At 40.6% G+C, this 15,268-nt stretch overlaps 1 protein-coding gene across 1 annotated transcript in view; it reads right to left on the reverse strand.

Moving 5' to 3' along the window:
* Nucleotides 1-15,268, reverse strand: part of LOC139743828 (polyamine-transporting ATPase 13A3-like) — a 72,394-nt gene that overhangs the window by 8,754 nt on the left and 48,372 nt on the right. The window contains exons 17-28 of the mRNA XM_071654284.1: nucleotides 13,756-13,956; nucleotides 13,007-13,172; nucleotides 9,716-9,836; nucleotides 8,715-8,839; nucleotides 7,496-7,689; nucleotides 6,532-6,672; nucleotides 5,783-5,862; nucleotides 5,117-5,269; nucleotides 4,099-4,195; nucleotides 3,212-3,284; nucleotides 741-891; nucleotides 125-282 (exon numbers count right to left, since the gene is read on the reverse strand). Coding sequence (XP_071510385.1) covers nucleotides 125-282; nucleotides 741-891; nucleotides 3,212-3,284; nucleotides 4,099-4,195; nucleotides 5,117-5,269; nucleotides 5,783-5,862; nucleotides 6,532-6,672; nucleotides 7,496-7,689; nucleotides 8,715-8,839; nucleotides 9,716-9,836; nucleotides 13,007-13,172; nucleotides 13,756-13,956 — 1,660 coding nt within the window. The remainder of the gene's footprint in view (nucleotides 1-124; nucleotides 283-740; nucleotides 892-3,211; nucleotides 3,285-4,098; nucleotides 4,196-5,116; nucleotides 5,270-5,782; nucleotides 5,863-6,531; nucleotides 6,673-7,495; nucleotides 7,690-8,714; nucleotides 8,840-9,715; nucleotides 9,837-13,006; nucleotides 13,173-13,755; nucleotides 13,957-15,268) is intronic.

Consider the following 15,268-nt stretch of genomic DNA (forward strand, 5'->3'; position numbering starts at 1 on the left):
TTTGTTTTGTACAGGATTAGCGCGCACTTTCCTGTCTTATTGGTGTGAGAGAAAGAGGGAGAGAGAGAGAAAAAAAGGTAAGAGTGAGAGAAGAGGAGGTGGGAGGAGGGAGAAAAGTTCTTACAGTTGGTGTAAATCGGCTTTCGGAAAGGCGGACCCTTGGAGAAAATGAATGCGACGATGATGTACTGGAAGTTCGACACAAGGAATACGGTCGTGGCTTCTTGGCCCTTGGAACTAACGATTGAGGTGCTGTTAGCTTCTTTTTCGAATTTCTCATACCTGGAATGACAGGGAGGTAAAACGTTAAAAAAAGGCCTCTTTGTAAGTGGTAAGCCTTCATCTATTCATTCATTCATTCTTTTTATTTACTCACTGTACTAACATCAGCCACGGTGTGTTTTTCAGTTAGTCCGTGCAATAGATGTTAAAACAAGCATACATAATATAATAGATCATCAATAAAATACAAATAAAAAACATATATAGAACTACACAAACTTGTTTACATATTCCAGGCAAGACACATAAATAGGCAAGGCAAAATATAAAATTACATTTCTCTTAAAATGTAAGAGTACAAAACTTCCAGAAATGATATTTTGTGAACACATTGTGAACACACTGTGAGACGCTCTGTTCTTTCCAGCAGGAGGGCGCAGAAGACATTCACACGTTCAGACAAAGTGCGAGGGATTTTTATCCCTATTTGCATACATCGCGCCCAATACTCTCCTTACCATGGTTGTTGCGTGAGTACGACGTAGGCGATGACTTGGACGATGAACTGTAGGATTATGTGGATGAAGACGGAGAAGAGCATGGACGGATCCATCAGACTGTTGATTGGTTTGCGCACCGACAGCTTGGTGTACGCCTGGTTCCTTGCAACTGCATGGTTACATCAAATAGCAATACAAGGAGAGAATGGATCATGCTCCCTAAGCTCGTGAAAATACGCATCGTCCCTACCAAGACGCCATGAATATTCATGACATCAGACTGTCAGAAACATGCATTTTTCTATCATAGCTTTTGTGATATCGATCAGACTGTTGGCTAGTTTGCGCACCGACAGCTTGGTGTAAGCCTGGGTCCTTGCAACTGCATGGTTACATCAATAGCAATACAAGGAAAGAATGGATCATACTCCCTAAGCTCCTGAGAATATGCATTGTCTCTATCTAGGGCCATGAATATTCATGACACCGGAATGTCAGAAACATGCATTTTTCTATCATAGCTTTTGTGATATTCATTAGACTGTTGATTGGTTTGCTTACCTACAGCTTGGTGTACGCCTGGTTCCTTGCGACTGGTGACATCAACATCAACAGCAACACAAACAAACAATGCATCATGCTCCCTAAGCTCCTGAAAATACGAACGTCCTTACCAAGACGCCATGAATATTCATGACGCCTGACTGTCAGAAACATGCATTTTTCTATCATAGCTTTTGTGATATCAATCAGACTGTTGATTGGTTTGCGCACCGACAGCTTGGTGTAAGCCTGGTTCCTTGCGACTGCATGGTTACATCAATAGCAATACAAAGATACAATGCGTCATGCTCCCTAAGCTCGTGAAAATATGCACTGTCTCTACCACGGCCCTATGAATATTCATTGACATCAGACTGTCAGGAAACATGCATTTTTCCATCATAGCTTTTGTGATATTCATCAGACTGTTGGTTGGTTTGCGCACCGACAGCTTGGTGTACGCCTGATTCCTTGCGACTGGTGACATCAACAGCAACACAAAGAAACAATTCATCATGCTCCCTAAGTTCCTGAAAATATGCATCGTACCTACCAAGGGTCCATGAATATTCATGACGTCAGACTGCCATGAACATGTATTCTAGATATTTCTAGATATTTAGATAAGTGTATAATATTGCAAGCTTATGTATTTCGTGTTCAAGACCTTATTGATTTTAACTGATGTGTGCTGTAAAGTGTTTACTATTTGGGAGATGTTTTTCCTTTTCCTTTCAGGATCAATCAATGATCTCATTGATTATAATATGATGTCTTGGTCTTTTCTTCTGTTTCAGGTCTTATTGTCATTTCTGAATGTTTAACTGTCAGAATTTTAAAAAAAAATCATCATCATCTGTTTAATTACAAGAGGAAGGCAATGAACATCTTCTCATATCTGGAACGATTTAAGTCCGTTGTATGTATGAAACTCAAGACTATAAAGAATATGTCTCGAAGAATAGAAAAGAATAGAACAGAAATAGAATATGAATTTTAAAAAGTTTATTTGGTGCTCAACTTAGCTGAAAGCACTTGTTTTTTCTGAGTCCAGCACTCTAATGATTCACCCCCCCCCCCAACATAACGTCAATTGCGGACTTATACGTCATACACACCCAAATCGTTTTTTTTTTGGGGGGGGGGGCGCAAAAGGCTTTACGCCATATCTGGCGCTAAATCTTGACATTAAGTCCACGATCAAGATTACTACAATAAGAACATCTCCTTTTATGATCGTATGTTTCACACTAACGCTTATCATCCATAATCACTCGGCTACACCAAGTGACCATCTGACATTTCCGTTACGTTGTTTCTGAAGGGTATAATGATGCAAAGAAAACGCTATCTTTGTCACTATAGTTACATCGTCACGTTTCAGGATCAGTAATGTTAAAATATCAATAAAACTAAGGATGTTACTGAACAATGAATGACAAGATCAATTTCATTAACCCGTTACGTACTTTGAGGGCCGATTGTCAGAGAGAAACCTACAGAGTTGTGCAAACTTTCTTAAAGGGATAGTATAGTATTGGTGGAGATGAGAATTTGGCTTTTAAGTTTTTGTGAGATACCAAGAAAACACTTATGATATAGTACAGAGCATGCCATTTTAAGAGGAATTCCAAGTTTATTTGATGAAAATCGGGTTTGGAATGAATGAACCATCCAAAAACAAAGTAAAACAAAGCGATCGTAATAAAGTGTGGGTCCTACACTTTATTAGAATCGCTCTTTTTTGGATATCTCAGCCATTTCAAAACCAATTTTCATCAAATAAACGTTGAATTCCTCATAGAATTACATGCTCTTTCATATTTTATAAGAGGTTTCTCATTATCTCACCAAAAAATGTTAGAAACCTGAAATTATGTCTCAACCAAAACTGTACTATCCCTTTAAGTCTCTGGCACGAAAAGGATTCAGCAGACAATACATACTCAGGATGGCCACCACCGTTGTTATGGCAATATCCCAGTACATGAACATCCAGTCGCTTGGGAACAGATCAAGCTGAATTGAAAACAAAGAATTTTGATGATAGTGATAAACACTATTCATATAACGCCATTATCTGTGATAAAGAACACGTTTCTTTTCTCCTTTAAACTCAACGTTTTACTAACAAGAAAGGACATGCAGTTAAAGGAAGGAAAAGAGACGAAAGCCAAAATAAGATACAGGAATTTGTAATACTTCACACAAACATAATTTTGTCAATATATGAAAAGAGATTGCTCACGTATATGTCAATGATACTTCAATGAAATAAATCTTTGAAGTTAGACAAATACCAGATAATGATTTCTCGCTGTAGTATCTATCCACTAAATGGATATAAAAAGAGATAAACTTAACATTAAGCCTAAAGCTCGGTAACAACTGGACGATCTGGTTATATTTCACGTTACACTTTTTGTTATTGCTTAACTGATTGTTTCCAAATCATTATTCTCCATTTTTTTCTTGATCTCGCCGTATTTCATTCGAGTTTCGGAATCAATAAGCATGGCCATAAAACATTACACACAAAAATTACAGAAATTCTCCCATGAAACGTTAGGGTGAATTCATAAATGGATAAGCCTTTCCATAAAATGACACAGTAAATGACAAAATTTCTCCCATAATTCGTTAAGGATTTCAGTTAATGTGATGCATAAAGACGCGTGATGCATCACATCATTTGATGTTTCTTTTCCATATTCTATGTATACGTCCTGTGAGTCACTAAATCGTGACGTGATGGCCTCACGTGATGTCCTTTATCACGTGATCACGCAGACCTATGTAACTGCATCACACAATTCTCGAGGTGGAAACTCACACTGTTGAGTATGATGATACTGGCAAACTGGATCATGCTGTACAGAGCCATGTACTTGAAAACTCCAAATGACGTCACAAGAGCTGCACGCCCCTCCCTACACGATGTAAAGAAAGAAATCGAAAACGTCTGTCCAATAGGCGTCGTTTGCTTTGTCTTAATATCGTAATATTCTTTTTTTCCTTCATTTATGATAGGCTGAGGTTTCAACTGGCAATTTATTGCCGTAGGATGCTAAAACCAGGAACAGGCATATCAGTAGTTTGCTCTGATTCCTCCGACATGTTTGCATTGACTCTATTATCTGCCTACTCAAATGAAATCTCTGACACTTCTTTTACTCAATGGACATGACATGTGGAAAAAGGTTGATCCTAATTACCCAATGCTTAAATATAATTACGCAGTCATCTCGACGATGTTCTTCATTTTATACGGTGTCCAGCGATCCTCGATGGTTCATTAATTTCATTTCACTTGCCCAGGCCTCAATAGATTATCATTATGACGACCATTAATAGTTATGGTGTTGTTCATCCAGGGTATCCCTTTATTTTTGTGACTGCTCTATAAGAGGGCCCCTGCCAGTGTTACCCTCCAAATGCCAGGATGAACCTGGGTCGAAGGGGAACATCGTACGGCTAAAACGGGAGTAAAAGCTTGTCCAAGCACTTGGCGGGATTCGAACTCGGAGACCTCCTGTTTGAAAGTTAAGAGTCTATACCGCACTACAACAGTACCCCCATGATTTACTGAGTATAACATCTACTGTCAATTCCTTGTCTAAAAAGAATCCAATGGGACCGGGGAAAAAAATCCTTCGACTTATCTATGCGTTTTAACTTACGGAATAAAACTTACAAGTGCTTAACAATGGTATCACCCGGGATATGTTCTCTTCGACTTAGCCGATTTTTCGACTTGTGCGAGATTGACTAAAGGCGAGATTGACTGTTGTGTGATGATATAGTGTGAGTTTTGATAGGGTAGGCATCGGGCTTGTATCTGTTCGTCCTACCTGATGAGAGTGGGCACACACTTGATGTTCTGCTCCGATGAGGTGAAAGGAGAGGCAACGGACGCCTCAGCCTCGGACAGGGACACTCCGGCGTGAGCGGCCTTCAAGGCACCGCAGTCGTTGGCCCCATCTCCGCACATCCCAACGTAGTACCTGGAGGTCAGATCATGGTTAGCAAAACAAGCGTACAGACAAGTGAAATCCTACACTATGTTCAAGTTGCCTTAATTGAAAAGAGTAAGATCGGGGAGGGGGGCATTTCGTGAAGCATTTTGTCAGATCTTTTTTTCCTGACAAACTGTTACAAGCTACTGATCCGAAATCCTTGCATATGATTGGATGAGAACAAATTTCTCGGACAAAACGCTTCATGAAATGCCCCGCAGACGAACAGAATGGTAGATATTTTTATCAAAATCGGACCCATACCATCAGGGAAAGTGTAGTGGCTGATATAAGAACGCTTGTCTGAATCACATTAGCGTGGTTTGGGTTCGTGGGTTCAAGCCCAACTAAGCTCGGCACGTTTGTCGTTCCAGCAAGGCACTTTGTCCACATTGCGGCTCTCCACCAAGGAGTATAAATGGGTACCCGGTAGGATGACAGTTATCACAACTATCACAGCTATCAGATTTCGAGGAAAAATCATTCAGAGGGGAGACTTACTCGAGTTCTTGCAAGGCTTCCACCAGCTGTGCCTTCTGGTCTGGGGACATTCTGGCGAAAACACTCCCCTTAGCGGCAACCTGTGGGAGAAAGGTAATTGATGGGTTTTCACTTCTCCTTACAAGGAAAGTATAGTTTCGATTGAGAAGGGGCTTCAGGTTTCCAATGTTTCGTGATGTCTATTTCTTTTTTTTGAGATAGTGAGAAACCTCTCATGAAATACGGAAAACATATAATTAAAGAAGAATTCAAGCTTATTTTATGAAAATTGCTTTTGAAATGGCTGAGATATCTAAAACAAAGCAATCCTAATAAAAGGTGGGACCCACTTTCCATTAGGATCGCTTTGTTTCACATTGTTTTGGGATATGGTAGCCATTTCAAAACTGATTGTCTTTGAATAAACTTTAAATTCCCCTTAAGATTATTAAGCTCCTTAATATTTCATAAAGCAGTTTCTAAGTACAGTATCACACACACAAAAAAAAGTTAAAGGTTGAATTCTCACCAGACCAATACTATATCATCTATTCGAGGACTGACTAACATAATTTTCCTTTTTCCTTCTCTTCTTTGTTTTGTCTTCCTTCACTTTCTTCACTCTCATCACATCATCTTTCTACTACTACTACTACTACTACTACTACTACTACTCCTACTACTAACACCACTACTACTACAACTACAATTGTACTATTACGGCTATTATTTCTTCTTCATCATCATCATTCAACAAGATTGAGTTTTACCTTAGGTATCAGTTGCGGGGCGTGTTCCATGAGGATGGCGAAAGTCTTGCCGTCGAGAGCCAGGTGGTACTTGGAACTGATGACATCGGCACTCACCTCTTCTCCGTCGTCGATGGTGAGGGCGACGTCCTCTTCCTCCACCTGTGTGCGGATATCGACACCCATTTCATTGTACAGTCAATCTCGCCTATAAGTCGACCTCGCATAAGTCGAAAGATTGGTGAAGTCGAAGAAAAATTCTACCCCGGATGATGATATTCCGTGTGTTTACTCTCTCATGTAAGTCGAAATTCATCGAATTCGAAGAATTTTCTTCGGTCCTTTGAATGTGGCTATAAAGGTGAGTTTGACTGCATTTGGTGTATTGTTGCCTGCATATCTTCAACACGACACTTTTAGATAAAACTTGAGTATCATGTGCATTTTGCCACTTACAGTGTATGATGAGTGCATCACAACATTTCTTTTTATTGACAGCTTGACATTGGTTTCACAAATACAATCACTATAGGCACAGAAAAGAATTACCACATCGGCTTCTTTGTTTCATCTATATCAAACATCACGCAAAATATAACAGTTATAATGAGTAGTTTGATAATGTTTATGTTTGCTCTGTCCATGCCAGTAAATCAAAGGAGGCATAACAGGGACTGCGTAATAATTGTCACAAGTTTGTAGAGGTAGACAACGGAATAATGCTAATTAACGTACTCCCAAGAACGATACTTTTTCGAGCGATGTAACTCCTGTTAAATGATTATAGACTTAAACACTCGTGATTCATTAGAAGATCAATCCAGTCTGGATGCCAACACCACTGCGAAAATAACCAAACACCCCACCCCCTCCCCAAGAAAAAAGAGCTTGCATATGATTTGCTACTGTTACAGTATGTCACAGATATTTCCCTGGTATGACGCATGGTAAAGACAAGGAAACAAACTCGCATTCTGGGTTTTACCTGGCCATTCATCTTGTGGTGCATGGGAGTTGAATGGCGGCTCGCTTCGTTTGGTTTCTGCACGGGCTTCCACTTGATGGTGGCTGGCCCCTCCACGCCCTGTGGGGTCGTGGCTATGACTTCCACCACCTGTTCCGACTGTCCAATCATACCGCAGGCTCGAGCCACGTGGATGGCAGTTAACTTGTTGTCACCTGATCGAACATAGAAATTGCATAGATTGTCGCAGTCACAGTAGCACATCTATAAACCTATTTACCTTTTGTACGTTTATCTATACGATCGCATTGTTGCAAATAACACCAATTCATTAAAGGACAAGTTCACCTTCATAAACATAAGGATTGAGAAAATGCAACAATATTAGTAGAACACATCAGTGAAAGTTTGAGGAAAATTGGACAATCGATGCAAAAGTTATGAATTTTTTAAATTTTTGTGTTGGAACCGCTGGATGAGGAGACTACTACCGCTTGTGAGTCATATGCGTACAACAGTATAAAGAAAATGTAAAAGAAAATTCAACATATTTTCACTTTTTTCGCATAATAAAAGAGCACTTGACTTGTCTCTTTCTAAAGGCAGGGGGAATAATATTACCCATAACATTGTCGGTAACGAGTCAGGGGAATGTGTACTTTTTTCAAAAGATGGAATTTTGTGAAATTCTCTTTATATTTTCCTTATATTGTTGTACGCATGTGACATCTAAGTTATTCATACACTGCAGTAGTCTTCTCATCCAGCGGGTACTGCACAAAAACTTCAAAAATTCATAACTTTTGAACGGATTGTCTGATTTTCCTCAACTTTCAATGATGTGTTCTACTAATATTGCTACATTCTCTCAATCCTTACGTTTATGAAGGTGAACTTGTCCTTTAAGGGGATACTCATCGGGACCGGTAATTTTCCCTCGTTATTTCGAAATTTTATTATAACCGAACAAATGAAATACACACGTAATAGTTTTGGGACTTGAGTTCTTACTCTGTCAATAAAACGAGATTTCGTTTTGAGCGTGTGCCTTATAATGGGAGCACCCTGTATTTTAGATTACAGCATACCGGAAGAAATAGCAGACATCACCTCCTCTTCATAGCTAGCTTCACATTTGAAATACAGATGTATACATGAAAATTTAGATGAATATGAAATACATGAAACGAAAATATTGCCCTTTGGCGTGCCATACTTGAGCATTGATTTGATGACGTACCTGTTACCATGACAGTCCTGACATTGGCCTCCTTCAGCTGGGCGATAATGGGCGTGGTCTCCGGTTTGAGAGTGTTCTGAAGGATTAGTAGACCCAGCATCCTTAGCTCTGTCTCTACCTGGTCTCTGGAGGCAAAATGATATATTAGCGAGGATGATACAATAACGCTAATTATAATGATGATGATGATGACGAAAATAATGATAATAATGATAATAATAATAATAATAATAACAATAATATTTGTTCGTTCGCATTTATTCTGCTTCTCAAATCAAATCAAAAGAAATTACATGGTTGCGAAAAAATCTAAACAAAACATAACCAAAATAATGACAAAGGAGCAATACAAAGGTGCAGCATTATTGAAACAAAGTCATTCCAAAACGTTTATGGTTGCATATAAATACAAAACCGCACTACATTTGATTCACCGAGAAATCGGGAGACCGTCAGCATAAGCATGGCTTGACTGCACTAATGGCCTCACTGGGATAATGATGCGTATGATAATAGTAATTAAGACTACAAACGATAATAACTATAATGATGATAAGTAAACGATATTCATAACGATAATAATGATTATGTTTAAAATGATACTACTAATGATATCTGTATTCTAACAGCTTTGGTTGCAACAACAACTATAATGATAACGATAAAAAACGGCAGAAAGAACAACAGAAACCGGACTGAATTTGTCTTTTTCTTCTAGCGCATTGCTTGTCATTCAAACGATTAAATTGTCATCAAAATAAGTGTTGTCTGAGCCTGCAACCACGATAGAAAAAAACATGAAGCCATTTGTTACATTATCATTAGTACATTATGTGTGGGTTTTTTTTTTTCATGTTAAGATTTCGATGACACTTTGGCTGATTTGATTGACTTTTATGAGTGTATTACAAATTGATTAGTAATATAAGTGGAGCTCTTCCCGAAGTGAAAATTTTGAGTTGTAGTCGAAATAGCAAAGCCGTGGGGTCATGACCCCTTACCTCTCCAATTTTTGGCAGCATTCGTAGGTGAGCGAGGGGTCGAGTGGTTTCCAGGCCATGGCAAGGACTCGCAGCCCGTTCTGAGTGTGCTCCTTCAAAATCTCGTGGAACTCGAGTGGGACTGATAGGGAGAAAATACAAACCAACAACCATTAATCATAATAATGTTCATGATGATGATAACGACGACGATGACAATGATGATGATGTAATGATAATGATGACGATGCTGATGATGGTGATGATAATGATGAGGAGGATGGAGATTATGATGATGATGATGATGCTGATGATGGTGATCATGATGATGATGAGGACGGTGATGATGACGATGATGATGATGATGATGATGATAATAATAATGATGATGATGATGATGATGATGATGAAAGATGACGATGACAATGATGGTGATGATGATGATAATGATGATGATGATGATGATGATGATGATAATGATGATGATGATGACGATAATGTTGATGATGATGGCGATGATGATTATCATGGGGCAAATGGGGAAGGGGCAAATCGATGACGTTCTCAACATTGATTATGACACTTACTCTGATATTGGAATACCTTTAAATACAATGAACGTTGTCATGGCTGTCATAAAAAAAAAAGTATTTAGAGAAGTCACAAGCTCTGGTGATGATGCACAAATCTTGCAAAAGCGTCATATCATGTTGTTAAAGAACTACATAATCACTTTTAAAGGCAGCCGATCGCCATCCCTAATGGTACGTAAACTCCGAACGACCGAAGTTTGTGTAATGCTACCACTGAGACAAAGTTTAGTGTATGTGTGTGCGTGTGTGTGTACGCATCATACACAAACATTGTCACCGCGAGCTGCGGTGATTGGAGGAGAGAGGCCAGAAGACGCTGCGGCGTGTGTGTGTGTGTGTGTGTGTGTGTACGTGTGTGTGTACGCATCATACACAAATATTGTCACCGCGAGTTGCGGTGATTGGAGGAGAGAGGCCAGAAGACGCGTGGCTCTTTTGGCCTCTCTTCATGCGCATGCGCACTGAGAGTGTGCGTCCATTCGGAAGCTCTCGGGGCTCGCTGGGACAGCCATTTTGGGTTAGGAGATGAGCACTGGGAGCTCTCTTGTAGCCTACCGTATTTTCGCTGACCCATTGAGCCAGCGCTATTCTCATTCGGGGGTCACTACATTTGATACAGAATGGGGGAGGCAGCGTGTTGCGTTCGTCTCCGTGCCGCACAAACCACTCGCCACGACTGAGTGTCTTTAAGGACCCGTATCGTCCCCAGAAAGGCAATGTTAATAAAACATAAATGCACGATGGTGAATTACAGCTTGTATGTGCAGATTTCCAAAAGTAGCCACAGATTACGACATTTAAGTTTTAAGTATCTGTTGTTTTCAAAACAGGTTCAAATAGCTGTCGTCGTCGTGCCTACTTGACATCAGAGCGGGTTGATAGATCAACCCGCTCTGCTTGACATATCATAGCGCCCTCAGTTGTCCGTGACGACATAAAGACATGAGCTTTCCGTTCATGACGAAGACAGATAATGAAAACAAAAGATTCTGGACTAAACATTGATCTCTACAGGGGTCATTTGGACATTGAGTATTCTCATATTAAAATGCCAATCGCTTTGAAGTCACCCCGCCACCATCATAGAATTATTACGCACAAGGTCTATATTTTTGTACAGGAGCGTATAACACCACATGGAATTGGTGACAGCGTCCGTTGGAAAATGTGTGCATGTGTGCAAATCCTCATAAAGGGTACCCCCCCCCCCCCCCTTCCCCGGCTTAGTGGTGGAAGGATGGCGGAGGCGCAGCTGCTTCAATCGTTTGTACGGGGTGGAACGAGCCAATGATGTGTTCCGATACATGTCATAGAGATCTCTTGTTGTGTAATATCATGCCTTCCTGATATAGCGCCATCAATTGTCAGTGACGACATGAAGACTTTGCATTTATAACGAAGAAAAGTATAAATGGAAAGATGTTGTACCAAGGAGGTTCGAGAGATGGAGTTACAATTGACTATAATCATTCAATCAGCGGTCAGTTTTCTATGGATGGACAAAAGAATTCCACAGGTGCATTTGTGTCTTTGATGTTCGATGCTTGAAGCCGCCATCTTTCTGAGCAATCTGAAGATTCATTTTTAACGCTAACATAATATCGGGTATATGCTGCTCGTTTATAATATCAAAGGCAATGAAATTTCACCTAATGATAAAGCATATAAAACAAAAGTCAATTCCGTTCGAAAATATGTGCAAAAGTGTAAATCTGAGCTGTATTTTGTGAAAGTGTTTGAAATTTTACTCTCATGGAAAGCCGGTTTTATCACTTTTCTCCTTATTTCCGCAAAATGAAACTAATATGGTATCATCTTCAAGTATAGTTCTTTATAAATTAATATGTCAGATTAGCGTACAGACACGTACAGTCGAGTAATTTTTTGATATCTATTTCAGCAATATTTGAGCAATTTCTATTCGCGCACCTTCGTGCCTTTACCATTGTCTACCGCCCATGGTTTGTAAGTAGGGATAGCGAAAAGTGATTACCATCACAAAGACATATCTTCCTTGGAAAGTGGCTGGTGATTATGCAATGAGACACGAGTCGATGTCTTCGCATCTGAGCGGCAGATCCAGTTTGACACATACTTCAAATATTTTTGAGTGGCGGCTTCGAGCATGGGATCAAAGCAAATAAGATCCCGTTTACAGTGCGGGGCTGGGCCGAGCCGTGGCCGAGCCCAGCCTCAATTGCGGGCCCGAGCCCCGCAATTTTGTCCGTTTACACTGCCGGGCTCGGCCGCGCTTTTAATTCAAACCTTTCAATATTTTGCCGTAGTGGCACTCTGCTTGTAAACAAACACAATTTTGTATAGTCTGGTTGTCAGACCCTTTGCCAACTGGATTCCGTGGCGACGAAGTCGCCGTTCGGGCAATGGCCTTTGCCGAAGGAAAAATCCTTTGCAGGACAAAACCACTTTAAACTATACTAGTTTTCGACGTTGAGGGGCGCGGGGGTTTGGAAGCCAGACTAAAATTGGCCGCGCATTTGGCCCAGTTTGCGCTTACACTGAGAAAAGGCCGGGCCCGGCGACCACCTCCAGAGCGTGGCCAAATGCGGGGCCAAAATTGGCCGCGCATTTGGCCTTTTGCGCGTTTACACTGAAATGAAGGCGGGCTCGGCCTCGGCCGAGCCGCGGCCGAGCCTCGCACTGTAAACGGGGTCTAAGACTGTTGTGACTCCATCTCTCGAACCTCCTTGGTTGTACTGACCGGTTGTTTGATCGCACATGTTGGCAATGGTTTCGGGGGCGCCCTTCACGTAAACCTCCATGTGATCCGTGTCCTGAGTCTGCGTGATGACGCTCATTCGTTGCAGGTTGGACGAGAATGGGAACTGGCGTATGATGCCGATCTCGAACGCGTTCGATTCCTCGGTCTGAAACAGAAAGCAAGTATACATACATTGCGGACCATAAAAAGTTTTATTTATTCCTGTTTTATTTATTCCCGTACTGGTTCTTTCTCTCCCTCGCTTTTGCCTTTCTATCCTTCTTTTTTTTCCTTCTTTCGTTCTATCTCTCTCTCTCTCTCTATCTTTGGTTTCAATCATTGCAAATGATATTAAGAGCGATTCTTTCTGAAGAATTTAGTTTTCATTTTTAATCCATTTTACGTCTCTTATCCTAATTACATACTACTACGATTGTCACTACAGACGCTACTTATACTGCCTATTTTGTTGCTACCGCTACTTACATTATGGAAATACTTCTGCGACAGCCGTACTATACTATCATCATTGCGTATTCCAAAAGTAGCGGTTGGAACGACTTTGACACATTGCCCCCTCTACGACCCCCCCCCCCCCCCCCCCCGTGTCATCTCGACTCCTGTGAGCAATGCATAGACACATCTTCTCTTGTAGGGTCTATACACTGGTATCCCCAGGCCTGTCCCCGCTCCTTGCACTCATGAAGCTAGGGTTGAAAACGAAAACAAAACTGCACGTTTGCACATACCGGCGTTGATGCTTGCACCGGTTGGCTGCCAAAGGTGGACGATTTCCCCAGGCCGTCGCTAAGGTTACCGGAATGGCCGATGGAGGCGCTCTTCTCCATGGAGAAGTTGTTCGGGGTGGTGAAGGAAGGCGAGCGCACGATGGTCGGCATGAAATGGTTGAATCCGTAGTCTGGTTCCCCGTCTACTGGCTCTCGAATGCTCTGTCACAAAACAGACCGGCGGAAAAAATATATATATGATAATGATAATAATAATCATGGGACCATGAGGCGTGGGGATTCTGGATTTACGTCAACGTTTTGCAGGCACAGTGGGGTGCAAATTAAGACCAGTGATGAAAATATTGAGTCGTAATGGTTATCAAAATAGAAATGAATGGCAATAGGTTCATATTGTAAAAAAACGAACGCTGAACCTACAAATGTGTAGATACTGTACACAGATACATAATTCATATCATATATTGTTATATATCTCATATATATATATATATATATATGTATATATATATATATATGTATATATATATATATATATATATATATATATATATATATATATAGTCGAGACAGCCGTAACAGCCGGCTTCATGCGACATCTTTTGTCATCTACATTGTCTCGACTATAATTCTTCCTAAGATGACAGAGGCGTACGTTACGAGTATCAGCATCATCACACACTATATATATATATATATATATATATATATATATATATATATATATATACATATTTGCTTTTAATGTTAAAGGGAGAGAAAAAATGAAATGAAATACATAAAAATGGTGAAAAGATTTAGTTATGTACTCTCAGCTTTGAATGGTATGGCGTTAGCACACAAAGTCACGCGTTTGAGTTCTATGGCTGAAAGACATGGAAACTATTTTGAAAAGTAATCATGAAAATGACAATAAAAAATATGTGGTTATCTGCTAAAGAGAGACTTTACGTGTTTTGCAATGCGCGGGGACATACGTTTCGCATTCTGTGCGACTACAACGGAAAATAGCGTTGTGTGTGCTAGCCAACTGGGTGATAATCTTTTTGCCAGTGTTTTTTTTTTTGTACACCTTCCTTCCGAAGGCAGCATTATTCATGAAAAAAAATCCCCTGCAGCATCTGCGATGAGTGGATAGACATCTATTATGCATTGGTGACCACGAGCGACCGGAACGCAAACACCTGTTGCGTTTGAGGTCAAGACGGACGCGCATGAATGCGGGAGCGCGTGGCGCAAGACTGGTTCCTTCCGGCAAGGCTCCGGTGGCGTGAAGACAACTGCAGCTAGCGGTCTGACGCCTTGCAAAAGGCCTCGCTCTAATACTGTGTGATCTTGGCGCATAGGTTATGGCTAGAGCGGTTCTGCGCAGTGTATGGGTTTGACTTTCAGTGTCAATGACGTTTCCGATTTATGCGGTTATGTTGTTGTTGCTGTTGTTGTTTATTTGCTGTTGTTGTTTTTTTTTTGTGCAAATGTACTAGAACAATACACGTGCTTCAGTACCCTCATG

Source organism: Diadema antillarum, unplaced genomic scaffold (genome assembly GCF_040938485.1).
Source record: "Diadema antillarum isolate AM-2024a unplaced genomic scaffold, OU_Dant_1.0 seq00001110_RagTag, whole genome shotgun sequence".
NCBI lineage: Eukaryota > Metazoa > Echinodermata > Echinoidea > Diadematoida > Diadematidae > Diadema > Diadema antillarum.